This window comes from Budorcas taxicolor, chromosome 11 (genome assembly GCF_023091745.1).
Source record: "Budorcas taxicolor isolate Tak-1 chromosome 11, Takin1.1, whole genome shotgun sequence".
In the NCBI taxonomy this organism is placed as follows: domain Eukaryota; kingdom Metazoa; phylum Chordata; class Mammalia; order Artiodactyla; family Bovidae; genus Budorcas; species Budorcas taxicolor.
In genome coordinates this window covers 73,655,934-73,683,700 of record NC_068920.1, presented here as the reverse complement: position 1 = coordinate 73,683,700, position 27,767 = coordinate 73,655,934, and the positions used below count along the sequence as shown (strand labels likewise).

General features: G+C 44.8%; 1 protein-coding gene across 1 annotated transcript in view; it reads right to left on the bottom strand.

Moving 5' to 3' along the window:
* The window catches only part of TGFA (transforming growth factor alpha), a 108,342-nt gene extending 81,135 nt beyond the window's left edge, over window positions 1-27,207 (bottom strand). Inside the window, exons 1-2 of the mRNA XM_052648233.1 lie at window positions 27,140-27,207; window positions 26,781-26,854 (exon numbers count right to left, since the gene is read on the bottom strand). Coding sequence (XP_052504193.1) covers window positions 26,781-26,854; window positions 27,140-27,207 — 142 coding nt within the window. The remainder of the gene's footprint in view (window positions 1-26,780; window positions 26,855-27,139) is intronic.
* Window positions 27,208-27,767: the final 560 nt, after the last annotated feature.

Genomic DNA, 27,767 nt, shown 5'->3' with positions numbered 1-27,767 from the left:
GGAATCAACCCTGAATATTCATTAGAAGGACTGAAGCTGAAGCTCCCATACTTTGGCCACCTGATGCAAAGAACTGATTCGTTAGAAAAGACCCTGCTGCTGGGAAAGATTGAAGGCAGGAAGAGAAGGGGATGACACAGGATGAGATGGTTGGACAGCATCACCGACTTGATGGACATGAATCTGAGCAAGCTCCAGGAGATGGTGATGGACAGGGAAGCCTAGGGTGCTGCAGTCCATGGGGTCACAAAGAGTCGGACACTACTGAGTGACTGAACTGAATTGAGATGGGTGGGATGGGCTAAAAGGTGGGAGGGAGGCTCTAGATGGAGGGGACATATGTATACCTATGGCTGATTCATGTTGATGTATAGCAGAAACCAACACAATATTATAATTATCCTTCAATTAAAGATAAATAAATTAAAAAGAAAAAGAAATGACTAAATGAGAAAGCTGTAGAGACCATGGCAGGAACAGGTGGGTGCTGCATTGTTGAGAAACCTTTGTTTCTTAAGGCCCAGTAGGCGTGATGCAATGCCTCACACTGCTACACACACACCTTCCTCTCTGCTGCCCCCAACCCTCACCCAGGTCAAAGCCTTACAGCACAGTGCAACCTGCTAATATGGTGGTCTGAGAGGACCCCCACCCCGACACCCCACAAAGCAGACAGCACACAGGAGCAAAATATCTCTGTAAAACTGTTAACCAGGATGCACCAAGCATCTCCTCTGGGTGAAATGGGCCCTGTGCCCCCTCCCATCCATGCCCCGCTCTTTCTTGTTAGGAGGAAGCAGAGTTGAAGGTTCATCAATGATCCTGGACCAGGGCTGGGGACTGAGGCAAACTTAGTCTTGCACAGGCCCTGTTCCCGTCCTGGCGGGCCAAGGGCCTTGATGGGGACTGCAGAGCAGCTGGGCAAGTATGACTGAGCTCTCCTGGAGTTTCCTGGCTGCTGAATCACCAACACACTCTCCCAGGGCTGAGCTCCGAGGCTGCAGGAAGCTGTGACAAGCTGAGGTGCTCACACCCTGTTCCAGCTGACTGACCCTCATGTGAGGCATCAAGGTGTCAGTGCAGAGGGCCATGCTCGACTTTCCCAGAGTCCCTGAGGAAAGAAGCGGTGGGAGAGTGGACCAGACCCAGGGCTGGGACCCAGTGGGAGACGCAGTGACACTCCCTGCAGGGCCAGGGTCCCACAACCGCCAGCAAATTCAGGAATCAAACACCAAGCCCCACCCCTCCACGGAGCCCCACTGGCCCTGTCCCAGCTTCCCCTGGCCTTGTGGTGGCACCCAAATGGCCAGTGCAGACCTCAGCCCAGCAGAGGTAGCCTGTTGGCAGCCCCAACAAAGGCAGACCCATCCCTCAGCTCTGTCAAGGCCACAAATGCACACCACTCACCACCAGCGGCTTAGAAGTAGGCTACGAGAGGGGAGGAGGTGAAAACACAAGCAATCCTTGAACTCTGCCCTACTTCCTCCACGTGATGATGACAAACTCATCCTTCCCACCATTCGGCTTGGACACCCCAGAACCACCCTGCAGGAGGCACGCGAGGCTGGGGTTTGAGCCAAGATAAACACCAGTGGGACTTGGCCGCATTTCAGATCAATGCAGCATTGGCCTTGGGGGCTGGCGGAGGCCTGGACAGAGGGGACAGCCCTGCACCAGTGCTCATTGCCACCATCAGGCCTCCGTCGTGTTCTGGGTTCTCGGGGCTGACTCCAGAACACCCCTTAGGAGAACTCACCTGACTGCATAAAGTCCACTGATTGACAAGCAGAGCTCAAATGAAGATGGATTTTCAAGAATTAAAGGGGAAACACCCTGAAGTTCTTGGAACCCTGCATCACAAAGCAGGCTGGGAAGAGGTCTAAGTTCTCCTCCTCTGAAAGTGAGGGGGAGGAGGAGGAGGAAGAGAAGAGGGGAGATGAAGAAGGGCACGGAGGAGAAGAGCAGGTGCCAGCTGTGAGAAGGGCCCGGAGGAGAAGAGGGCAAGAGGCACTCAGAGAACCCTCTTTCACTAGGAGACCCTGACCAGCCCACCCCTAGCCCAGGGCTTCTGCCCACTGGCAGTGCATCCTGGGGGCAGCTGGTAACTGGTGGGGTAGGTTTTGACTGTCACAATGACACGGGGGCTCTCCTGGCATTTAGTGGGTAACAGCAGGGATGCTAAATTGCTGTGATGCATAGGAGTTTGTCCTCCTTAAGAGGCTAACAGTGCACCCTGTTTGAGAAATTATGGACCCAGGCATGGAAAGTCTCTCAACTATAGGTCATTCAGCCTCCAACTGCACGTGGGCAGAAGCACCCAAAACTCAAGGGAGACAGAATAAGCCAGCGGTACATGAACAGACAAGGCGGCTCAGGAAAGCCTTGCCAGCGGCCTGGGGGAGCTCGCAGCGGACTGCAGGATCAGCCTGCCTTCAGGTAACTGGGCTGCTTCCTTCCCTGACATTCAGTAATTCCCTCCATTCTGCGTTCATGTCTATGCTTCTCTATAATAACCCAGAGCATCTGGGTTGCACAATAGGAAGCCAGCCCAGAAAGTAACAAGACCAACGAGCTGCCAACAAACCTGCACCCAGTGATTTGTCGTCTCAGGGTTCCAAACAGACTCCTGGGGGCCTGGGGAGGGGAGGAGGGGAGGCGTGGAGAGGAGGGCAACTGTCTCTCGGTCCACTGCCTGACTTCAGAGCCCCTGAAGTATTTCCCTCTGGCCAATGGATGTTCTTTCGGCCACACAATACAAAGCTGTTCGGTGAATGCCCCCAGTGCACTTAGTCATATAGGAAGCGTTTCTTTTACCGATTGGAGACACGTCAGTGAGGAACAAGGCATGCCTGACCCCACAGTTTCGGGATGAAGAGCATCATGTACCTCTCAGTGGTGTCAACTTAAATCACTTTAAAGAAAGAAAAAAATACACCCTGGGGAAGCATGGTAGCTTTCACCTACCAAGCCTGCTCCTGCCCATCACCATCTACCTTGTTAACTTTGGGGTGGGGGGACGGTAGAGATGTGAAGCAAAAGAAAAGAGGGAGGGAAGAGGAAGTTTTCCGCTCAGATGGTTTAGCTCTAGCAAGAAGAGGAAAATGACAGGAAGAATGTGGACAGCATCCCTGGAATATTCAGTGTGTCTCTGAAGCACTGCCCAGAAAAATCAGACTCGTCCAAGTGGAAGTGGGACAGGAACCAGAAGCAGCTGATAGAATGGTATAGCCACTCTGGAGGACAGCTTGGTGGTTTCTTGCAAAACCAGACATAGTCTTACCATTTGGTTTGACAATCAAGCTCCTTGGTATTTACCCAAATGAATGAAAATTTATGTGTACGCGCACACACACACACACACACACACACACACACACACAGAAAGCTGCACACACAAATATTTATAGCAGCTTTATTCACAATTACTCAATCATGGAAGTAAGCAAAATATCCTTCAGCAGGCAAATGGATAAACTATGGTATATTCAGACAATGGAATATTATGCAACAATGAAAGAAATGAACTCTCAAATTGGAAAAAGACATGAAGTAGCCTTAAATGCATGTTCCTAAGTGAAATGAGCCAATCGGAAAGGACTATGTATTGTGACTGTGTGATTCCAACTACATGACATTCTGGAAAAGACCTAACTATGGAGACAGTGGGAAAAGATCACTTGTTGCCAGAGGTTTGGGATGAGAGAGAGAGGAAGGGAGGAACAGGGGGAGCACAGAGGATCTGAGGGCAGTGAAACTGTTGTGTGTGATACAATGGTGGATACATATCATCACACATTTGTCACCATTCATAGAATGCATAACAAAAAATACACCCTATTGTAAATGAGGGACTTTAGTCTGTACTCTAGTTGAAAAACATTAACTTTCATTAAAAATCATGTTCCAATATCAGCTCACTGATTATAACCAACGTGCCACACTCAAGCAAGATGTTAGTAACAGGGGAAGGAGACGAGAACTCTTTGTACGTTACGCTCAACTTTTCTGCAAGCCTGAAACTGCTCTAAAAAATACAGTCTAGGGACTTCTCTGGTGGTCCAGTGGCTAAGACTCCATGCTCCCAAGGCAGGGGGCCCGGGTTCGACCCCTGCTTAGGAAACTATATCCCACGAGCCACAGTGAAGGTCAAAGACCCTGTATGCTGCAACATAACTAAGACCTGGCACAGCCAATATATACAGTCTGTTAGACAACTGTGTATTGATAGTGGCTGCCAGGGAGCAGCTTTGATCAGTGGCTGATCGGACTAGGCTGAGCCACCTGGACCCCGAGTCTCACTCTCAGACTGGGGGCATGTCAGGATGGGAGGAAGCAGGGGAAAACCCTCTGGAAATAGGCCATGGATAAGGCAGATAGGAACCTGGAGGGGAGGAAAGGGAGGAACAATGGGTGATGAGTCTTCCAGAGAAGTCTTTCAATAGAGAGGCTGATAGGCACTGCCAGGAATCTGAGCAGCTTTTGAAACAACCAAGGAAATCCAGTGCCCTGGCTTCCAGCAGCCAGCCTTGCTTCTGTGGTTTCTGACGTAAACCAGATGCATTCTAGATGCTCCCTCACCTGAGGACAAGTGACGAATACAGCTTTCAATCTGTTGCCAGCCAGCAGTCAGCTCTGAGATGGAGGGGGCAGAATTCAAGAGTTGTTGAAGGATGGTTTAATTCTGCTTCTGGACCCTCCAGCTACATCCAAAAGGGGGGCTCCCACGTGGGTACCAGGCACAGCCTTTGTCATAACAAAACGCAGCTACCATCACAGAGAGCTGGTCCATCCTCCCCTTCCTCATACTTCCTTTCTCACACTTCAGGCAGGAAAGGAATAAGAGAGAAATGGAGGCATTTCCACAGCGTGAAAGCATCCTTCTGTGATGACAACCTGCAAGGTAACGAAGCTCCCCACCCATCCCCTCGACTGCCACAGCCTGACATTTTCCTGTAGGCTTGTTTGCTTATTTTTCTGTCTTCTTGGCACCAAGCAGGGATGGGCGAGAGACGATTTTTTTGGTTCACTGTATTTCAAGTGCCTGGAACAGTGCCTGACATGTAGACGGCCCTGAACCTCCTGAATGAACTCAGGTATTTTTTGAGCCAAACCTGGGAGACAGTGCAACAGAGATGTCTGGCAATCGTGAACCAAAGAAGGTGAGACTCGAATCCCTATTTGAGCAGAAGCGCTTTTGAAGGACTTTGTGGAATCTAGGTTCTTTCATTCCAGAATAAGAAGACACCATCAGAACTTTGCTGTGATGACAGTTCTCCAAGAAATGATGCCGACACTGGGGCATTTTCTTCATCAGGGGTGTGTGCATAGAAGGATAAAGTCATCACAGATGTCCTTTCTGAACAGGTGACATCTAACAAAGACCTGAATTAAATGAGGGAAGCAGTCCTGCAAGTATGTGGAAGAAGACCAGTCAAAGTGAAGGAAGGCAGGTGCACAGGTCCTGAGGCGGGACTGAACTTCACACGTTCAAGAAACAGCAAGAAGGCTGGTGCGGCTAAAAGAAGACAGTGGTGGGAAACAAGGCTGGAGGGATGCTGTCTCTCAGGGGAGCGCAGGAACCTGAATTTTACTCCAAGCTGGGCAGCCACTGCAAGGTTTTGAGAAGAGAAGCCACAGCGTCTGATTAGAGACATCATGCAGGGTGCTGAGAACGGAACTTACAGAGGCAAGGCTGGAAGCTGGCGGAGTGGGGACAAGGTACCGCAGAGTCCTGGTGGGAGAGGGTGTGAGGAGTGGTCAGGTGGAGAGCACAAACAGCCAGCAGGACTTGGGAACGCAGGAAGGCCGAGCGTGGGACCTCCTCTCCCCACCCCATCTCTGCCTCCACCATTTCCCTTCCTTCTTTACCTTCAAGGCCAGCTCAAACATTAGTGTCTTCACAAACCTCTCCTGACCACCTCAGATGGAGTATCCCATCTCCAACCCCACCCCACACCCCGCCCCAAAATTAAAATACCAAGTCGATGAGTCAACAAGGACAGAGGTCTGAAGAAACCCATTAGCAAGCTCAATGCTCGCAAGCACCAAAGCGACACAAATCAGTCTCATTTTGGTCGTGATGTTCTCGCATTTCTCTAAAGGGTGTTCATTAATGGTTCCTGTCTGGGGTCTGCCCACTACCCCCAAAGGTCCTCCGGGATGCTACAGGCTGGCATGAAGGTTCTGGCCCTGCTCATCCCCAGAGAGGGCCTAGGAATCCCAGTCCGTGGCTTTCCTGTGAGATTCACATTCAACATCCAGGATAAGTTAGCATGCAGACAACAACAGTGTGCCCTAGGTAGGCTTTCTAGAGGCTCACACAGCATCTAATCCTGCTCACCACACAACCCTCTGATGCCACCGTGGGCTGGCCTATAGCATCCCAGACTCAGGAGTGAAGGACACACAAGGAGCAAAGTGAACAGGCTCAAGCTGACCTGCGACCAGGGCATGTCCAGCTGCAAAGTTACAGACCCAGAGACTGCTATCTGCTCTGGGCTTCTCTGCCTACACACCCTGCCTCTGCCGCAACCTCTATGCCCAGTGTGAACACAGCCCTTCTCTCTACTTTCCTTCTTATCTGTGCGGGACAACTGAACAGAGATGGCTGTCCCCACTGATGTGGGTCTAAGGATACTGATGGCTGCTGGGCGGGAGTGCCACAACATGCTACACACACACACACACACACACACACACACACACACACACACACACACACCCCTGTCTAGGGAAAGGAGTCCTTTGTTCCAAGAAAGCGAGATGTCAGTGTTCCCTTCTTACTCGCAGGCAGCCAAAACATTCCTGCTAATAGCGCAACAAGCACCCAAGATAGGCAGATGTGAACATCAACACAGAGCTTTGCTGTCCAGAAATACCTATGGTTTTCTGCTTCTTATTCTGAAGGAAGGCAAATAACCCCATGTTCTGGAGGACACACCAGCCCACATGCCCATAGGCTCTCTGCCTTGCTGGATGCTAATTCTGCCTAACAGGACTCAGTAGTACTTTGGCATGGTTATGATATTAGGTTTATGGAACACCTTTTAAAACTTGGAGTACTGTATTTTTTAAAAGGCAGGAAAGGGACTTCCCTCGTGGTCTAATGGTTAAGAATCTGCCTGCCAGTGCAGAAGTCATGGGTTCAATCCCTGGTCCAGGAAGATCCCACATGTTGTGGGGCAACTTAGCCCATGCGCCACAACTACTAAGCCTGCATTCTAGAGCCCACAAGTCCCAACACCTAGAGCCCATGCTCTGAAACGAGAAAAGCCACTGCAGTGAGAAGTGCAGCCTCTGCTCACTGCAACTAGAGAAAGAAAGCCTGCTCACAGCAACAAAGACCACAACGCAGCCAAAAATGAATAATTACTTACTTAAAAGGCAGGACATATAAGCAACAGAAGAACATCTTCAAGTAATTCCTTAGAGACGCATGCGTTTTTATCATTCTTAAGAAAAAATGACCCACCATCTCAAGGAGGAATGGAAATACCTGCAGATGTCAGACCACCTCCAGCCTGGAGCCACAGCAGACATTACTAATTGATCACAGCACTATTTCCAACTGAACTCTGATGCAACCTCCAAATCCTTAGAAACAGACACTTTCAAATGATCATGGTTAGCCCAGAAGATGGAACTACTTCCCACTTCAGCTCAAAAATTATCTGTTGCTTTGTCAATGATGTTTTGAAAGTGACAGGTGGAGAGAGGAAGGGAGGAAGAGAAAAGAGATTAAAAGAGACTCGGCATAAATTATTTGTCATCAGTAAAAACATAAGGATCAGCCATTAAATGTTAGGATTATGTGAGGCACTGCAGAAGCTGAGCATAGGGGCAAGAGGAAAGCTGGAAAAACAAGCTCAAGAAGTAGGAAATGAAACCTCTAGATGAAACACAGGCACACATTCTCACACCCCTGCACACAATTATTGTCGATGGAGTAAGCTGCCATTTGTTGGTATGATGACGGGTGAAAGTGGATTCATCCCTTCTCTCCCAGGATAAGGGGACAGCACCTGAGAACATCAGTAACTATTCATACCAATTTGTCCACCTTCTCAAAGCAAAATGTTTTAATGTAAATCAAAGCCCTTTGTTGTTGTTCAATCACTCAGTCGTGTCCGACTCTTTGCAGCCCCATGGACTGCAGCATGCCAGGCTTCCCTGTCCTTCACCATCTCCTGGAGTTTGCTCAAACTCATGTTCACTAAGTTGATGATGTCATCCAACCAGCTCATCCTCTGTTGCCCGCTTCTCTTCACGCTTTCAGTGTTTCCCAGCATCAGGGTCTTTTCCAAAGAGTCAGCTCTTTGCATCAGGTGACCAAAGTACTGGAACATCAGCTTCCACATCAGTCCTCCAATAAATATTCAGGCTTGATTTCCTTTAGGATTGACCGGTTTGATCTCCTTGCTGTCCAAGGGATACTTAAGAGTCTTCTCCACCACAACAGTAAGAAAGTATCAATTCTTCAGCACTCAGCCTTCTTTATGGTCCAACTGTCACATTCATACATGACTGCTGGAAAAAACACTGCTTTGACTAAACAGACCTTTGTAGATTTTCAGAAAATTTCCGCCTGTAAAGCCTCTGAAAATAGCTCAGGTGATAAACATCCCAGGTGAAAACAGTGACTGAACCATTCATAAAAGAGGTTAAGGTGGAAACAACCAAGAAAAGCACAGAGCTAGGTAGTTAGAACAATGCAGATTTAACACTTCCTAATTCACTTCCTGGGAACCAAAACATGCTTATTCATAAAAGTTGACTACTTTATCTTGAAGGCCAAACAGTGAGGCCATTTGCCCATTTTTGTTCTGCTTGTAGCAGAGTCAGATGACATCACAGCCCCCAGGGGAGACTCTTGGTTGAACCAAGACTAACCTCTGGGGTTACAACATGTTCAGGAATGAGACCTGGTTGGCGGGGGGTGGTCTCTCCTTAAGCCTGACCCTCTCCCCTATTCAGCAGGGCAGCCAGTTCTTGCCTCGTTTAAGGAAGTATGTGTTTTGCAAGGAAAGCTGCATATCATAGCCTCTTCTCTAGGATTAAAAACATGCCTCCCCACACAGTCCAGTGCTTCACTTCTCAAGACTGGGAGCTCAGATAAACTCTCCATCCACAGGGCAGGCTTGTGGAAGCTCCCAGGAGTGGGGGCTGCTTCTCCATCCTTGGCTCATGAATAGTCACCCACTGGAGCAGAACCCTCTCCCTGCTTCAGGCCACGAAGCGTTGCTCCCTGATTAGTCAGTGAAGCACATGTGTAAATGGTGAAGCAGATTTATTTTCTTCCTGCTAGAAAACAGTTAGGCTTATTTCACCAAAGTCTTTGCCTTGTTATCACACACCAGCCCCGTGCAATTTTGGTTCCTTGGATTCTGAACTGCAAGCTGAAAAGATGAAGGCATTTTGTGCCTAAAGGATTGCTCTGTTTCAAAAATGTTAAATTTTTTTCTTTCCTATTGAATGTCACAACTAAAGAGCATCAACCAGAGGAAGAAATGTTAGATGATGGGTCACTAAGAGATGAGATGACACACACAAAGATCAAGAAAGTCTGTAGCTGAGTGTGGAGACCTGTGGAAAATTTAAGCAGGCCTTCTGCTCTGAGAACAGCAGGAGTTTTATAAGGAGTGACTATCCGTGCAGGTAACTCTCAGGAGAGAGTTTAGTTCCCTTACTCAGTTAAAAAATCAGCTTTTTCTCCCCCGTGACCAGCTTGGATGGGCTTTTACACAATTCCCAAGTAGTCAATGTTGTTTTGAGGGGTGCCACCACAGCAGAAGCAACCTACTTTGAACACTTTGGATTTACAAACCAATTAAGAAGAGATGGTTCTAGAAAAAGATTATCAAATAAGGTCCTTCAAACAAGATACAGATATACATATATATATTTTTCCCCCAGAAGGTCACTCACTGCAAAAGTGGTGTGTCTCACTGGCTGCTTTGTGTCTTAGTAATAAACTGATTGCCAATGCATCTGACCGCATTACTTTTACCTAATGGGGAAAAAAAAAAATCACCTTTAATCAACCTTTGTAGACTGTCCACACACCTGAGCATCTGATACTCAACCACCTAGTCAGAGGTACAAAGGCCATCGAAAATGCTGCCAGCTGAATGAAGTGAAGTGAAGTGGCTCAGTCGTGCCCGACCCCATGGACAGTAGCCTGCACCAAGTCCCTCCGTCCATGGGATTTTCTAGGCAAGAGTACTGGATTGGGTTGCTGTTTCCTTCTCCAGAGAATCTTCCCGACCCAGGGTTCGAACCCAGGTCTCCCTCATTGTAGACAGACGCGTTACTGTCTGAGCCACCAGGGAAGTCCAGCTGAATGAAGAAAGTTCCTACACAACTGAAACAGTAAATGCTCTTTGCGTCCTGATCTGAGATTCTGTCAGGTCCATGGAGACGCCTGTGTTGTCTGTGGGTACATGTCATCACTGCAGTTGGGGTGAAGAGTCTGAAAGTGGAGCCAGCTATTAGCAAACCTGCTAACACAGATTCTATCTTTGGTTGGACTGAGAGGAACTAAAAATGTAAAGTAAAAGTGTTGAAGACTCTTTCACCTTCTGCTCTTTCTTTGGGAGAAATGTCAACTGGGGAGGCGTGAAAGGAGGGTGAGGAGGGTGAAGCCAGCCCCTCAGCAGAGGCCTTCAGGCTGCAGCGCCCAGGCACTGTGACTTTCAGCCACACCACCCACTGGAGACAGGCTGCCTGCATAAACAAAAGAGATCGCCCTTTAAAACAAACACTTTTTAAAAAATGTGTGGCAGAAATGCAAACAGGCCTCTATTAGCGAATTTATTATTAGAGGCTCCGTGGTCACAACAAAACGTGTCACACACACCTGTGATTATCTGTCTTCTGAGCAACTGAACTTCTGATTAAAGAAGAGGAGAACAACTACCACACTTGTTTCTATTTCATGCTTTGGGAAGCAGAATATTTCTTTTTGGCCTTCATGGCAATGACTGTCAATACGGTAAATACTTAGAGGAGTAGTGGGCTGAAAGTCTGATTACACCTAATGTCTGCTACACAATGACGCCCTCACAGGAGTGAAGCCAGGCCCCTCAGGAGCCACAGCCTTCCATGGATGATACAGAGAAGCAGAACAGAGAGATGACCAGGATAGCAAGCAAGGGTCCTGGGTTCAAATCCTTGTTCTGCCCTTTGCTGGCTATAGGAGCCTCAGCAATTCACTTAACATTTTTGTGTTATCAGTTTTCTCATCTATAAAATGGAGATAATCACAATATCTCATAGGATTGCTAGATGGGTTAAAGGAATTTGTATAATGCTGCTGTTGCTGCTGCTAAGTCGCTTCAGTCATGTCCGACTCTGTATAATAGGCACTTAGAGAAATTACCCATCACTGTTCTAAGTGATGGCCATTAGCTTCTTGAATACTCCCATGCCCTGTCATACAAAGAACTTTCTTTTGGTGGGGGGCGGGGGTAAGGGTGTAGGGGGTGGGCAGGGATTGCACTTCACAGCTTGTGGGATTTTAGTTCCCTGACCAGGGACTGAATTCAGTCCCTCGGCAATGAGAGTGCAGAGACCTAACCACCGGTCAGCCAAGGAATTCCTTCAAGAGCTCTCTTCTTGAGCCAAAGGTGTTCACTGTGTATCTCATGTCATATTGTGAAAACCTGCGTTTGCTTCTGCTGCAATCTACAAAGAATTCAGGGGCTGGGGGCGAGGGCTAGTCATGGCTTTCTTCTGAATTAATATCACCAAACTCAGCACGAGGTTTGATACACAGTTAAATGTTTGCTGAAGTGAACAATCCAAGTATAATATAACCTAACCAAACACGCAGCATCCTTCACTTTGAGCTGTCAGATCTTATTTTTGTTACTCATCCTTTGGCTTTGTAAGTGAATAAAGTAGCTTCCTTGGGTGAATTAAGAATAAACGTTATGTCAGGCCCAGTTCCCAAAAATCACAACTCTTTGATCACTTGGATGTATTACATGAGATGACAGATGAGATACTCCAACTGCTTCTGTTATCACTGTTAAAAGGAAAGTGTTCTGCCTTTTATCTGAAATCCAAAAAAAAATCCAATTGAGTCAGAAGAGCTTTCATTTTCCCCTTTATTCCACAGTAACGGAAAGGGGCATTTCACAAGAGCATAAGCTCATATTACATAGTGAGATGATGCTACTTTCCTATGTGTGAATTTCTAACTCTCAAAGGATGTCTCAAAGGGACATAAGCAATTCACTGAAACCTTCTACATCCTACATTCAAAATAAGAACTGATCTGAAAGGATGCCCTCAATCAAAGAAGGTCCCACTGTCTTGATCCTAACAGAGCCTTAGTTCAGGAACTTGGAGTAATGCCTTTTATATTTTTTCCTCCCCACAAGGAAAGTTAAAATTGAGATCTGCGTATCTAAGCCAGGAAGGAAACTTTCCTCATTTCACAGGTAGTAATGCAAGTTTTGCACCATAGGCACCACATGGGAAGAAAGAGTTTACTAGTGAAGATCTTTAGCTGCTGGGAGATCCTGAATCATTAAAAAAGGCATTAATGAATGATGAAGTTATGTAACAATATAGAACCTGTATGCACCTACCAATAAAATACCAAAAGACATGAGGCAAAAATGAATAGAACTGCAAGGAAAAACAGATGAATCCACTATTATAGCTGGAGGTTTCAACACCCTTCTTTCAGAAATGGACAAATCCAGCAGGCAGGAAGGAAGGGCATAACTGAACTCACCACCACCATCAGCCAGCTGGATATAATGGCATCTATGAGCTACTTCATTCCACAACAGCAGCATACACATTCTTCTCAAGCTCACACGAACATTCACCAAGACAGACTACATTCTGGGCTATAAAACATACCGGGACACATTGAAGGGCTTCTAGATGGCTCAGTGGTAAAGACTCCGCCTGCTAAGGCAGGAGAGGGAGGGTTCAGTCCCTGGGTCGGGAAGATCCCCCGGAGGAGGTAATGGTAACCCACTCCAGTATTCTTGGCTGGAGAATCTAATGGACAGACGAGCCTGGAGGGCTACAGTCCATGGGGGCATAAAGAGTCAGACACGACTGACATTGAAAAGAATAGAAATCATACCATGCCTGCTCTCAGACAATAAAGAAGGTAAACGAGGTGACAGAAATATAGCCAGAAAACCCCCACACACAGGAGAGTAAACAACATTTCTAAATAAAACGTGGGTCAAAGAAGAAGTCTCAAGAGAAGTCAAAAGTATCTTGAAGTAAAAAAAATTGGAACGCAACCAACTCATCAGAATTTGTGGGATGAGGTGAAAGCAGAGTCTACAGGGAAATTTTTAGCATTGAATGACTATGTTGGGAAAGCAGAAAGACCTAAAATCAATAATTAAGTTTTTACCTTAGGGAAACTTAGAAAAAGAAAGGGAAATTATATCCAACGGAAGCAGAAGAATGGTGAAGTCATTCATTTTAGTTACTATTCTGCCCTACTCTAAGTATCTGAAAATTAGTCATCCACTTGGGACAGTACTTCTCAAATTTCTCCATTAAAACCCCCAAAATGGCAAAGAGAAGGAACTCATACCTGTTCCTCTAGAGTACAGGGGCACAGCTTGAAACAATAAAAATTTTAAAAAATCACAATTTATTTGAAGACATATACCTGGAGAACTAATTTTGATATTTCAATCTTGCATTCTATTCACTAATATATTTGAGTTTGTTTTAATATAGAAAACAATGTTACGCCTGTCTAGTGAAGCGCTTTTCTGATTCTTTAATTATTTCTTTTACTATATCCTAGGAGATGTGCCAGGTTTGTCTGTGGCTCTAGGTATGCCAGGGCAGACTCCCCGGTACTCTTGTTTGAGAAGTGGACCTGAAAATATATGGTTTTTATTAACCTGAATGTCACATGGAGGACTGAATGTCACATGGAGGACCACAGGCCTGCCTCGTGATCCCAAATTCCTACAAAGCACAAAGTTCCAGAAAGAATAGGAGGGCAGAGACAAGCTCATCACACCTTTCGGGATAGTGAGACCCAAGTTCCACCCGATACCTGCCTACTTCTCACGAATTTTCTGCCCCAGCTTTCTAGGGCAAGGACACATTCCCAGCCCCAATGAATGGTTCATGACAGGACAAGTCTCAGATTAACGGAACTGAACAGAAACTCTAAAAACAGATTCAAGTACTCCTAAGAAAGTCTCAAGTGGCAAAAATTCGAAATCTGTGAGTAGAGAATAAATTATTCAACAAATGGTGTTGGAGGAACCAGATCATTTTGACAAAAAGGCAAGTTAGAGTCCTATCTCACATCTGAAACCAAAATGTACTCCCAAAGAAGTGAAATTTAAATCCCCAAAGCAACAACATGAAAGTATACAGGAAATGAGAGATCAGAGAGTTATAGAAAATCTCTTCCTACTCCAAGACAAAAGTAGACGTCACAAAGAAATAATGAAACAATTTTAAATCCTTAAAAATTAAAAACAAAAACAGAACCATACTTCTGTAAACCCAAATATACACACATGTAAATTTAAATAGCAAAATGACAAAACAAGGAAAATATTTCATATACCTTTTAAAAAAAACTGCTTATGAATCAATGAGAAAATAACTCACCTACCCAAAACATGACCTAAGGACAGAAATGGGTAAGTCTCAAGAAAATAAATTCAAATACTCAACATGAAAAAGCATGCAATTGTAGCAAACTTTGGTTTTAGCCAAAGGAATACAAATTAAAATGAGATATCATTTAATCAACATAATTCGCAAAGTCTTAAAAATCATAATGTTCATCACAGGCAAGTTTGCTGATAAACAGGCACTCATACACAGGATAGAAGTATGAATTTGTCAGCCTTTTCTCAAAGGCAGATTGTCAAAACATATTAAGAGGTGGAAAAGTGTGTACCTTTTGACCTAGAAATCCATTTCTGGGGATTTGATCACAGTAAATAATTCAAAGATGCTGGTAATAATTTAGCTGTAAACATTTTAATTTCAGGTTTGAGTATTTAAAAGGTTGAAACACCCTACATCTCTATCAAAACGGGTGAATAAATAACAATGCCAGAGCTGTTTAATGGAATGTGTTACTCATTAAAAATAGATGGATAGACATATTCATATCTTTGCCACAAAAACATTTTCCCTATATACTGTAAGTGAAAAGCAGACTTTAAAATACCCAATGCCATTTTTGAAGGAAAAAGAGTGAATATACAAATAAATCTGTAACCACACACAGAAAGAGATACGGTAAGAGCCCTGACCGTTAAGCCTCAAAAAAGAAAGTCTCTGGTGAATTGAATGTGAGGGTGTTTTCCAGACTCTTGTTTGTAGATTCTGATTTTCTATTTCACTGTGGAAAAAGAATGAGTAGGATTTAGCAAGGCTGACAGAGAAGGAGGGTGTCCTGAGTGGCCCACATGGGGAGGTGGCAACCAGAAGGTGTACGTGTTCTGGTAACAATAAGTGGTTTGCTCGGGTCAGCACAAAAGGTGTGTTTGTTTGGGGGGTTTTCTTTGTAGGGGGGACACAGGAGTGGTTGATGAGGTTTAGGGAGTGTTCAGATCCAGAAGGATTCCCCACCTACATGATCTGTGAGTTTACCTCATCTCGCTAAAAGAAATGCTCAGGTCCCGGGCTTGCTTACATTCTAGTTCAGGGACCTATGAGTCATCACCCAAAACCTTAACTATAACACCCAAGGTCTGCTATGTGCAAAAACCCACCTGTCATTGTTCAAATGTGCTGGCAGGGAGTGTGTATGCAAACCAGCCTGTTGAGGTGCTCCTTCAACGTAGCAGTGGTAACCCAGAAACCCGCCCAAGGTGACAGGTTCCTGAGCCCAGAGCTTCAGGCTGAGCTCAGTGACAAAGTGACCAGGTGACGTTCCTCCACAGCTCCCATGCCAATTCCTCAGAGCCATGGCCTCGGTGAAAGTTACAGGTCTTACGTGGTTTCTTTCAACCAAGAAAAGTATCCGAAGTTTGTCTTCTCCCTGTTGCCAAGGCCTGGCAGAGGGAAGCAGAGTGCGTAATTGCAAACCTCTCGTTTATCAGCTTCAGCCGCTTTTGTGTCACCACGTTATGTGTACCATTTAGCCAGTTAATCTCCCAGGCCTCTTAGAAATATAATAATTACACAGAGAGGGCCTCAGCCCTGGAGAGAGATGACGAAAGAGCCGTCAAGGTATACCTAGTCTCCAAGTACCCCGGAGAATTGTTTACTAACCTCATTCAAACTCAGATTAAAGACCTATAATCCAAGAAGAAGACATGGTCTCTTTGTAAGAACACAACATTTTTCAACTAGAAGTACTGATCTTAAAAGCAAATCATTCAATCAATCAATAAACAAAAAGCAAATGAGCAAGCAATAGAAATCTCCTATCTTGTTCCAAACACTACAATAGCATCTAATGAACACAACAGTGTTTTTGGAGGTTTTAAAACTTTTAAAAACATAGTCAAAGCTATGGTTTTTCCAGTAGACATGTATGGATGTGAGAATCAGACCACAAAGAAGGCTGAACGCCAAAGAATTGATGCTTTTGAACTGTGGTGTTGGAGAAGACTCTTGAGAGCCCCTTGGACTGCAAGGAGATCAAACCAGTCAATCCTAAAGGAAATCAATCCTGAATATTCATTGGAAGGACTGATGTTGAAGCCGAAGCTCCAATACTTTGGCTACCTGATGCAAAGAGTTTACTCATTAGAAAAGACCCTGATGCTGGGAAAGACTTAAGGCAGGAGGAGAAGGGAACGACAGAGGATGAGATGGCTGGATGGCATCACCGACTCAATGGACATGAGTTTGAGCAAGCTCCAGGAGATGGTGAAGGACAAGGAAGCCTGGTGTGCTGCAGTCTGTGGGGTCCCAAAGAGTCGGACATAACTGAGCGACTGAACAACAACAGAACTTTTTAAAGCTTAAGAAACCATCAGGAAGCTAGTTAGCAGCCTCTGCTAGAAGTTATCGTGCCATGCATCATCCAAATCAGAAATGACATCATTATAACAACACTGGACATGCCTTTATGCAAATAAACTATCAGATATGAAACTTTGACTTGAACTTGGTTAATGACTAAAATAAAGTTTTTATAATTATCAAGAAAAACAAATTAACGATGTATGTTGGGGGCCAAAGTACTTATTTTTGTTTCATATTTGGTAAAGCCATGTTAACTGAGGTTGCAGGTGCAAAAGGAAAAATTTTAATTAAAAGAAGATCATTTATTAATCTATGCTAAAGCTTTAGAAATCTGAATTGAATAGACTGTGAGGAAAATAATTACCAAAAATGATTCAAGAAGTAGAAAAGTTGAATTGACCACTAAAAACAGACCAGACTCAGAAGTTTCATAAGCAATTTCTTTCAAGCCTTCACAGCAACATTTGATTTCCATGATAATTCATCTACTCCAGAGAATAAAACAGATGGAACAATTTAACATTTATTTTATAAAGCTGACATAACACTGATATCAAAACCTAAAAAAAGAAAAAAAAGGTCCAAATACATCAAATCTAGCAGTAGATACAGAGAATAATACATATGGCCAAGAAGGGTTCATTCCAAGAATTTAAAAGAATGGCTTTAATTTATTTGAGTCAAATATCCTCAAAACATTTCAGGAAAAAAAAAAAAAATTCAACACATTATCTCCCCTGCTTTAAAAAACAAATCAAAATACTAAATCTTTTAGTAACTTATGAAGAGAAGCATATTTTATTAACATGAAAGTTTATATGTATGTATACACATAGAAAAATATACATAATATACATATGTATATTATATATAAATAACTGAAAAATCAGTCCATTATTTGATTGCTAAAAGCTACAAACATTACAGTATGTAGGAAAAATACAAGGATAGCCACTGCTTTAACAAAAACAGTGTTGTTCTTAAAAGTTTTAGCCAGTATGATAAGAAAAAGTAATGAGATGAAAGGGCTTCTCAGATGGCTCAGTGGTAAGGAAACCGCCTGTCGAAGCAGGAGTTGAGAAGATCCCCTGGAGGAGAAAAGGGCAACGCATTCTAGTATCCTCCCATGGACAGAGGAGCCTGGCAGGCTACAGTACATGGGGTTTCATAAGGTCAGATGGACTGAGCACTCACATGTGCAATGAGATGAAAATATAAAAGGAAAGAGGCAAAGTTATCACTATTGAAGATAACATGATGCAAGGAACCTTAGAGAATCAGCTGAAGGACTATTAAAATTAACAAAGCCTATTACAAATTACATTTGGTCCTTGAATAACACAGCTTTGAACTGTGTGGGTCCATTTACGTGTGTGAATTCTTGTTGATAGTAACTACCAAAGAACTCGGAGAAGGCAATGGCATCCGACTCCAGTACTCTTGCCTGGAAAATCCCATGGATGGAGGAGCCTGGTGGGCTGCAGTCCATGGGGTCGCTAAGAGTAACTACATGATCAGCGTTGATTGAGTCTGCCAGTGGGGAACCCTGGATATAGAGAAACCTGTGATGTGAGGGCCAACTATAAATTAAAGGTGGATTTTTGGAGTGTTGGCCCCCTAACCTTTGTGTTGTTCAGGGATCAATTGTAAACATAATTTACAGATATCTAAAAAGCTTTTAGATATTATCAATAACCAAATCAGGGGGGAAAGTCTCACCCACTAGATCCATGAAAACAGGAAATCATTTTTGGCTGATTTCCTAGTACCTAGAAGCAGTTACAGTGCAGAATAGGTACTCAATGATAATTTGTGGACTACATGAATGAGCAACTTCAGAATAACGACAAAAATACAAAATAAAAGAACCAAACTGAAATTTCACAATTCAAGTACTTAGAAGGATTTAGCATGTGATAAAAAATGGAATTTCAAACCACAGTAGGAAGGAATAGATTATTCCACAAATGACAATTGAGAATATTAATTGGTTGACTGTTTTAAAAAAGTAAAACATGAGTTGACTTCACACTACACATTAGAACAAATTATAGGTAGAATAGTTCAACATAATGAGACCACAAAAGAATTTGAAGATAGGGAAGGTTTTCCTAATTATACGAGCAAAGGTAGAAAGCTTAAGCGGAAAGATTTATAGTTTCTGCTACATAAAAACAAAAACAACAGGCATGTCAAAAATACCATAAACAAAACAGTAAAAGACAATAAATGGGGACTACTTACCAAGTATTAATAACCTTTTTATATAAAGTGTGTTATAAAGCTCTAAGAAAAGGATGATCCATCAATAGGAAAAATTTTGAAAAGATGAAGATGCAAATAACAAGATGACCTACAAACTTACTCTAACCAATATTAAAGATGAAATTGGGCTGAGATTTTTTCCCCCCCGTCAAGTTGTCCACTGTTAGAACTAATGTCTGCTTATAGAAGGGCCCCAAAAGTGAGCACTCACACACTGCTAGTGGGAAAGATGGGTAATTTCTAGAAACTTACCCCAAATAATCAAAGATGAGCCAAACATTTATGCACAAGAATTTCTGTTCTATCATTTATGTTCCTTGACTTTAGCCTTACAAATTTAATATATAATTGTTATAAAAAATTAATCAATTCAAACTGTAGCCCTATACTATACATCTAGTTCTAGACCAGCCTTTTTGAATTTAAAATTTTGAAGAAACCTTTAGTTTTTGAAAATAGGTACACAGGCAGAAAGTGAAGAAGAACTAAAGAGCCTCTTGATGAAAGTGAAAGAGCAGAGTAAAAAAGTTGGCTTAAAGATCAACATTCAGAAAACTAAGATTGTGGCATTCGGTCCCATCACTTCATGGCAGATAGATGGGGAAACAGGGAAACAGTAGGTGACTTTATTTTTCTGGGCTCCAAAATCACTGTGGATGGTGATTGCAGCCATGAAATTAAAAGACGCTTACTCCTTGGGAGAAAAGCTATGACCAACCTAGACAGCATATTAAAAAGCAGCGATATTACTTTGTCAACAAAGGTCTGTCTAGTCAAGGCTATGGTTTTTCCAGTAGTCATGTATGGATGTGAGAGTGGACTATAAAAGCTGAGTGCAGAAGAATTGATGCTTTTGAACTGTGGTGTTGGAGAAGACTCTTGAGAGTCCCTTGGACTGCAAGGAGATCCAACCAGTCCATCCTAAAGGAGATCAGTCCTGCGTGTTCATTGAATGGACTGATGTTGAAGCTGCAACTTCAATACTTTAGCCATCTGATGTGAAGAGCTGACTCATTCGAAAAGACCCTGATGCTGGGAAAGATTGAGGGCGGGAGAAAAAAGGGATGACAGAGGATGAGATGGTTGAATGGCATCACCAACTCAATGGACATGAGTTTGGGTAAACTCCGGGAGTTGGTGATGGACAGGGAGGCCTGGTGTGCTGCGGTTCATGGGGTCACAAAGAGTCAGACACGACTGAGAGACTGAACTGAACTGAACATAGGAAATCATTATATTCATATATTTAAAAACCTATGTAAGGAATCTCCTTAAAAAAATTATAACTATGGTACTGCCAACTTGTCACTGTTATAAACAAGTCAACAACCACCATCATTTACATTTTTCTCTGTACTTTCAGGTAAGTATTTATATAAGTATAATATAAATATATATATCAAAAAGTGAAATCAATGACCCAAATTACACCCACTTAAAACTGTTAGCAATTGCCACGTTGACTTCCAAGAAAAGTTGTATCAATTTATATTCCCAATAACAGTGTGTGGATTATTCATAACAGTGAGAAATAAGAAGAATCTATATGGTCAAAGGATTTCAAAATTGTAGTAAACACAATCAAGGGATTATTTTTCCCAGCTACTATGGATGATGTTATGGAAGAATAATTAATGACATAAAAGCTTTATTATGAAAGATTTTTAAGTTAAAAAGCAAATAAATTAAACAGTGTGAGTCCCTCAGAATTCATACAAGCTTTTACAGAATTTTTTTTTCAGAATATTTATTGATCTATACATTTATCTGAAGGCTTCTCAGGTGGCCCAGTGGTAAAAATCCCCCAGCCAATGCAAAGAGACACAGGAGATGCCAGTTCAATCCCTGGGTGGGGAAGATCTTCTGGAGGAAGAAATGGCAACCCACTCCAGTATTCTTGCCTGGAAAATCCCATGGACAGAGGAGCCTGGTGGGTTACAGTCCATGGGGTCGCAGAGTCAGACACAAATAAGCATGCATGCACACACACATACTTTCATCCATCAGACTGTACAACAGAATGTTAATCATAGTTATCTTTGGGTGGTGGAATTACAGGCCATTAAAATACATTTTCTTTTACACTTTCCTAAATTTTCTATGTTCCAGAGGAAAAAATATGCTTTTGCAGTCTAAAACAAATCATCATCTACTAAAAAACAATAAAACACTATCTGAAAACAAGTTGCATCCAAGCATTTATATGCAACCAACCTTGATGATCGCAATAAAGAGTGTTTCAGGATAAATGTCACCTGCCCAGCCAAGTGTTCGCCAACTGAGTCTATGCTTGGAGTATTCAGCACAGGGCATCCCAAGGAGTCATCAAATGCTCACTGGTCTCCCTGGAAGGTCAGCCTGTGCTCCGGGTGCCAAGGGCAAAGATGAAAGACCAAGGGGTTCTGCCCTCCAGAAGCCCTCAAACCAGCAGGGAAGAGGGGGCAAGCACCAACCCACATGAGTTCAAGACAGGACATGGAGGTGTATCAAGGTTCCCTGCCAGAAAAGTCAACAATGTCAAAAATTAAAACCAAAAGAGGTGAGGCAATTTCCACAAAGTTATACAAGCTTGTTACACAAAGGAGTTATGAGTCAAATCCCTCCTTGAGGAAGCCCTCACCAGCTACAAGTACTTCACAAATGTAAGTGGGGAAAACTGAAAGATTTTCAAGGTAAAGGACAGCAAACTGTTAAAGCCAAAAGTACTGGACATGTAATACACCAGGCTAGTGTGTGTTAGTTGCTCAGTCGTGTCTGACTCTTTGTGATCCCAGGGACGTAGCCTGTCAGGCTCCTCCATCCATGAGATTTCCCAGGCAAGAATACTGGAATGGATTGCCATTTCCATCTCCTGGGGATCTTCCTGACCTGGGGACTGAACCCAAGTCTCCCATCTTGCAGGTACTCATTACTCCCTGAGCCATCAGGGAATCCAAAAGAAAAAGAAAAGTGAAAAAAAAGTTTGTTTCCTCTGACTTAAGAGAAAGAAAGTACTAGCAAATGCATACAATTCGATTTCAATGAAATTCCAACTTTTTCTAAGCCCAGATAACAACTATTTAAGTCATATTTAACCCAACTAATTCATAACGCTTCAAAAGAATTTACCCACATTTTTAGAATTGGTCTGAAGGGAAACATACATTTATGCTTGAAATGAAGAGTTCCTAAGAAATGGTTCTAATAGCCTAGATTTCTGGCTCCTTTCCTGATTCTACAAAAGGATTTTTATATTTAACATTTCACAGATTAAAAAAAACGCAAAACAAAAGTCACCATACAAGTGCCCCAATCCACTATCTAGAAGCAATCTGAAACATACTAGCTCTAGCATAGAATTAAGTTTATACTTTAAATGAGACGATGAAAAACATTTGAAATGGCAGGAAAACAATGGTCGATTTTTGGTGATCAACCAAAAAAAAGGCATGACATGATTAGCATTGGTCTGCTGGAGTTTAATATTGAGTTGATCATTACATTTTCCACAGATAAAGTACAAGAACATGTAGGACAGTGAAGAGTTCTCAGCATGACTTCTAACTCTGCTCTGGTCAACAGGACAGACAGAAGTGCCTTTAATAATGCTCATAAACGCACAGCAGCATTTATAACACCAAACATACTTCAGACAAAAGACACCTGGTGAAGTGAGAAGCTTCCCTAACCGCACTGACTGTACAGCTATGGGTCTCAAAGGGTCCTTTTCCTCTCTTCCCCACCAGCAGCAGTCACAAGCCACACGGGGAACTCTCATTAGGCGGGCACACTTGCCCACCTCCTACCCAGCCAACGGGGTACCAAGTCCTCCAAGTGGTTATGATTTGAGGGTACTGCTGTAGAAGAGACTACAGAGGTTTTGAGGGAGAAGCAGGCACAAGACGCCCAGTTCGTTAGGCCAGTTCCATTCTGGCTGACCCAATCTCCACTTCCCATTGCCTGTCCCTTTTAGCCAGCAGCCCAAAGAGCAGGGCCCTGTTCAAAGTATACTTTCAAAAGGTCTTTAGAGATAGGTCTAATGGAAAAACCATCTATTTTCCGTATGTTACCACGGAACATGAAGCATCATTTACTCCTGTAAGAAAGGTCCTCTTTGCAGGGGACACTGAGTATTTGCAGAAAGATTTTCACTTTATCCTAGGAAACCAAATTTTGGAAAAGTAAATACAGGAAACTCAGCCCTCTAAGTCTTCCATATACACCTTTACAGCCCTTGTTCAAAGTGAACTTTCCCTAATTATGACTGTCCAATAAGGAAAACATGTGTCCTGGGCAAAGCTCCACTGTTCACTCTGAAAGACATCATTTCTATGTAATGGAGAAGAGAACCAGCTTACTTCATGCCCCCTGCTGGTCCCTCTGCCCCAAATCCACTGGGAAGCTGACTCGCTTCCTCTCTCCCCATCCTTCATGGCATTTTGTGCCCGGGGACATGCTTCTTTAGTCTACATCTAGTCTTACTTCTGAGAGCTGCCATAAAAGTAATAATGTTTATTTCTGGATTATAAGATATATTACAAAAATCAATGTCATTTTGTGTGTAGCCCTTTAAAGTTTATAAGTAGCTTCCATATTTACCATCTCATTTGATTCTCATAACAACCCACTGTGTAGAGGTGTGTAGAGTTTCCACTTTACAGATAAGGAAACTAGAACTTAGTGCTGACTTCAATAAACAACTGACCACTGAACAGTAAGAAGGAAATAAAATATTTGCATCAAAAACTAAAGAATTCACTAGGTTCAAGAGAACTCCCAAACTTTCTTGAATTTGTCATCTGCCAAAAGAGATTTGCTAAAATCTCTAAGGTTTTTAGTGTAGGTAGTATTTTCTGTCTTAGGAAGGGTGAGAAACTGGGAGATAAGTAAGACAAACTCTCTGTTACGGAATGGACATAACCTTCGATGATATCTGGAATTCTATTAAGTTCAAAGTGACAATGATGATGACTGACTAAATGCTTATTATGTGTCAGGCACCATTTGAGGTTCAGTAATTATATTCAATGATCCTATTAATATCACTGTTCTCTAGATGAAGAAAACTAGGTACAAGATAAGTAACTTGCCCAAAATTACACATCTTGCTCCCTTAAGGACAGCAGGATGACCTGGGATTGGAGGAGCCAAGACCCTATGCAGTTTGCCCAGCTAATGAGGGGAGCCTGACATGAGAGGGCAGACGCCACAGGAACCCAGATTAAGTTCCCAATGTTGCACTGAATTAAGTCTCCACACACTCTCCACCAAAACACCAATCAAGTTATCAGAAGAATCAACAGGGAATCCTAACAGTTCCTTCTTAGATTGTCCCCACGGACATGGGGGAAGAAGGGGAAAGACCTCATTTTTCTAGATCTTGATTATTGACTGAACACTGGCTGATTGGCCTAGAACTGCCTTCAACTAATTTAAGAAAAATTAGAGAGGAAAGCAACTCTGGAGGAAATGTGCAGAATAAAGATGCATGTGGCACTGATGGGTATTCAGCAATCTAGTGGAAAGTGAGGTGGGAGGCAGAAATTGTAGTCAATGCCCGGAACTAGTGGCTAATATATATATATATATATATATGAAGGAATCCTCACTGGTGTGAATTACTCTTGCCTTCTTTTTCCTCTACTTTTTTCATTTGCTCATTGCTTGGAACTGTGTAGGCCAGTTGATCAATCTTTGTAAGTTTATACACTCTTTTGTTAAGGAAAGAAACAAAGATTAAGTAGAACTCAGGCAAAAGAGAAAAATTCCATGATGAATGAATGCAGTCTTCATGGGCAAGTCCTATGCTAGGGGGGCAGGAGCAGCTTTACAAAGCTTCCTCGAATTTGCTTACTTTCATTGTTTCTTGCTTCATTGTTCACTGAATAACCTGAGACTGCCCTGAGATCCTGTGAATCCGAAAGAAAACCCTGTTTAAAGCAAGCTCCAGGGTATTCATCCATCTCTACTGGAGAAAAAGTCCCCAGTCCAGGAGATGGGAGTACAGTGACCACAGTAAGTTGACTTTTAATATCAACATTCCTTCTACACTCATAATTCTGACCCAGCTACCTACTGAAGGCCTATGTGCTTCACTTCCCTCGTCCATAAACTGGGGATGGTAATACCTTCTTCATCATCAGGTTGGTGTGAAATTAACTAAGCTGATACACATACAGTACTCTGAACAGCGCCTGGCACAGAGTAGGTGCTCAAATAGTGTTAGGTTATTATTATTACTTTCAGCATTTGCAAACAACATCATAATAGGGACCCGAATACAGGAGACTTCTACTGTACTGGTAATGTTTAACTGCTTTTTTAAAAAAATCTAAAATTAGAACTATCAATACAAAATATAAAAAGGCTTGCGAAAAGGGGAAAAAAAAAAAGCCACTCGGAGTCATGCCACCTGTTGGTGAGTTTCAGGTGAGGGTACACCTCGGAGCTGCTGTGGAATCCGGTTCCACGGCTGCCGCGTATTTCTCTTAGATGATGCCTCCACTTCTTAATCAGCGTTTCATTACGGGCGGGTCCGTGAACCCCCTGAAACTGTACACGGAACTGGGTGGGGCTGAGGCTCTGGGCATTTGGTGGAGGGGTGGGGGGTGGGAAGGGGAAGGGTTCCAAAGCTTTTCTCAAGCTCTAATAAATCATCTTGTAGCAAGCAACTTGCTTTACAGAGGAGACAGCGACTGAACAATTCACTTCACGGAAGCTAGGCAATGACCGGGACACCTGGGCTGTTAATCTGTTCTCTCAACACCAGAGAGACCCGGCGCCGCAAGGGGCAAGAGCCGGCCGGGCAGTGACCTTCACCTTTGAAAAACTCACCGGCTCCCCACACCCGGCCCAGGTTTGCCCGGCTTAACTTCCCCTCCCTTCCCCCATCCCTCGTTCTCTTCCAAGAACAAACTCAAAGGAAACTGGCAGCACTCCGTCTAGGGTTTCACTCCTGCCCTCGGCTGACACTTAAACCACTTCTCCCAGAGAAGTTAATCAAAAGAACAATTAATCCGCGCAAAAATCCAAAACCCACCCCAAAGCTCCAGAACTCGCAAAGTTAGAAGATCGAGGCGCCGCTGCTGCTGCTGAACATCTGCGGGTCGCTGGGGCTCAGGGGTAGGCAGAGAGCACGAAAAGGAAGCAGCCAAGGTCTGGCCGGAGGGTCGACCGCGGCCACCCTCTCCAATTCTACGCGCTTCATACGCGGCTGAAGACTGGCTTGGAAGCAGCCAGGTAAGCAGGTAGGTGTTGGCAAGTGTACGAGCCGCGGCGGATTAAAGTTCAAGCGCGTTCACACACCGCTCCCCCTTCCCTGGCGGGCGTTCTCACGCACCGCCCGCCGGCCACTTCCCGGGGAACGGCTGAGCGCTCGACCGTCCCCCTCTTTGGAACAGGCTCCCCAAATCCCTAGTAGGCACAAGTGAGTCCCCTTGCCTCCTAGCTTGCAAGCCTCGAAAAGCATTCGCCTCCCTCTCCTCTCCTACGCGAGCGCAGAACACCCCCGAGACAGAGAAACGGAGGGGACGAGGGGAAAGCAGGGTGTCCCGGAGGGCAGGTGGCGCCGGGCGCGCCACAGGCAGCGTACGTACCCAGCGCGAAGAGGGCGAGCTGTCCAGCCGAGGTGACCATTTTACGGGCGGCGGGCGGCAGGCGCTCCAGCCTCCTGCCCTACCTGCGGTGCCCGAGTGGCGAAGCGGCGCCGCGGTGCGGGGGAAAAAGGCGCCGGCGAGGCAGGGCCGGCCCCCGGCGCGGGCGGGCGGAGGGAGGACCGCGCGCCTCTGCTGGCACTCGCGCCGCCGCGCCGCCGGCCGGGCGGAAATGGGAAGGCGGTTACCGTCACCTCCGCCACTCGGCGACCGGGCGCGGCGGACCACCCTCCCGCCCCGGTGGGGGTGCCCCCCTGAGGGCACGGGGTGGGGTGGGGCTGGGGCGGGGACGCGGCGCGCACCGTGCGGGGCGCGGGCGGCGGGGTGGGGCGGCGCGGGAATCTCGGAGCCCGCCGAGCCAGCCGGGCATCCAGGCCGAGGGAAAGGCAGGAAGCGCCCGATTTCAGACACCACCCTCAGACTAGCCGCTCAGATCCGAGCCCGAGCGGCCGGGCGCAGCGGCTGCTTCCAGGATCTCCGCGCAGGAGAGGAGCCGCCCCAGCGTCTGTCACTTGCGCCGACGGCCGCTGCCGAGGGCTCTCCCGGGCAAGGAACTGGGACGCGGCCCGGAAGGGGACCTGCGAGCTTCGCCTGCCCTTGCCAAGACGTGGCTCAGGGAAAGTGCGCCCCACAATCGAACAAATTCAACCAGATTCCCCACCTGCGCCCCCATCCGAGAGAACACTGGATTCTCCGGATGCCTCCCGCCTGGAGCACGGCCACCCCCAAGTTCTCAAGCCGACACGTTGTGAAGATCGGTAGACCTTCGTATACCTGGTCTGGTGCTGATGATGAAGATGGGTCACCTGGTATTCCATCACCACCAGTACCCTAGACCACCCCACCCCATCCTGCCACAGTCAGCTGAGACCAAGAACAAGGTAGCATGCAGCCACGTGTCTGAGAGAGGGCTGAATGAGCTGGAGCTAC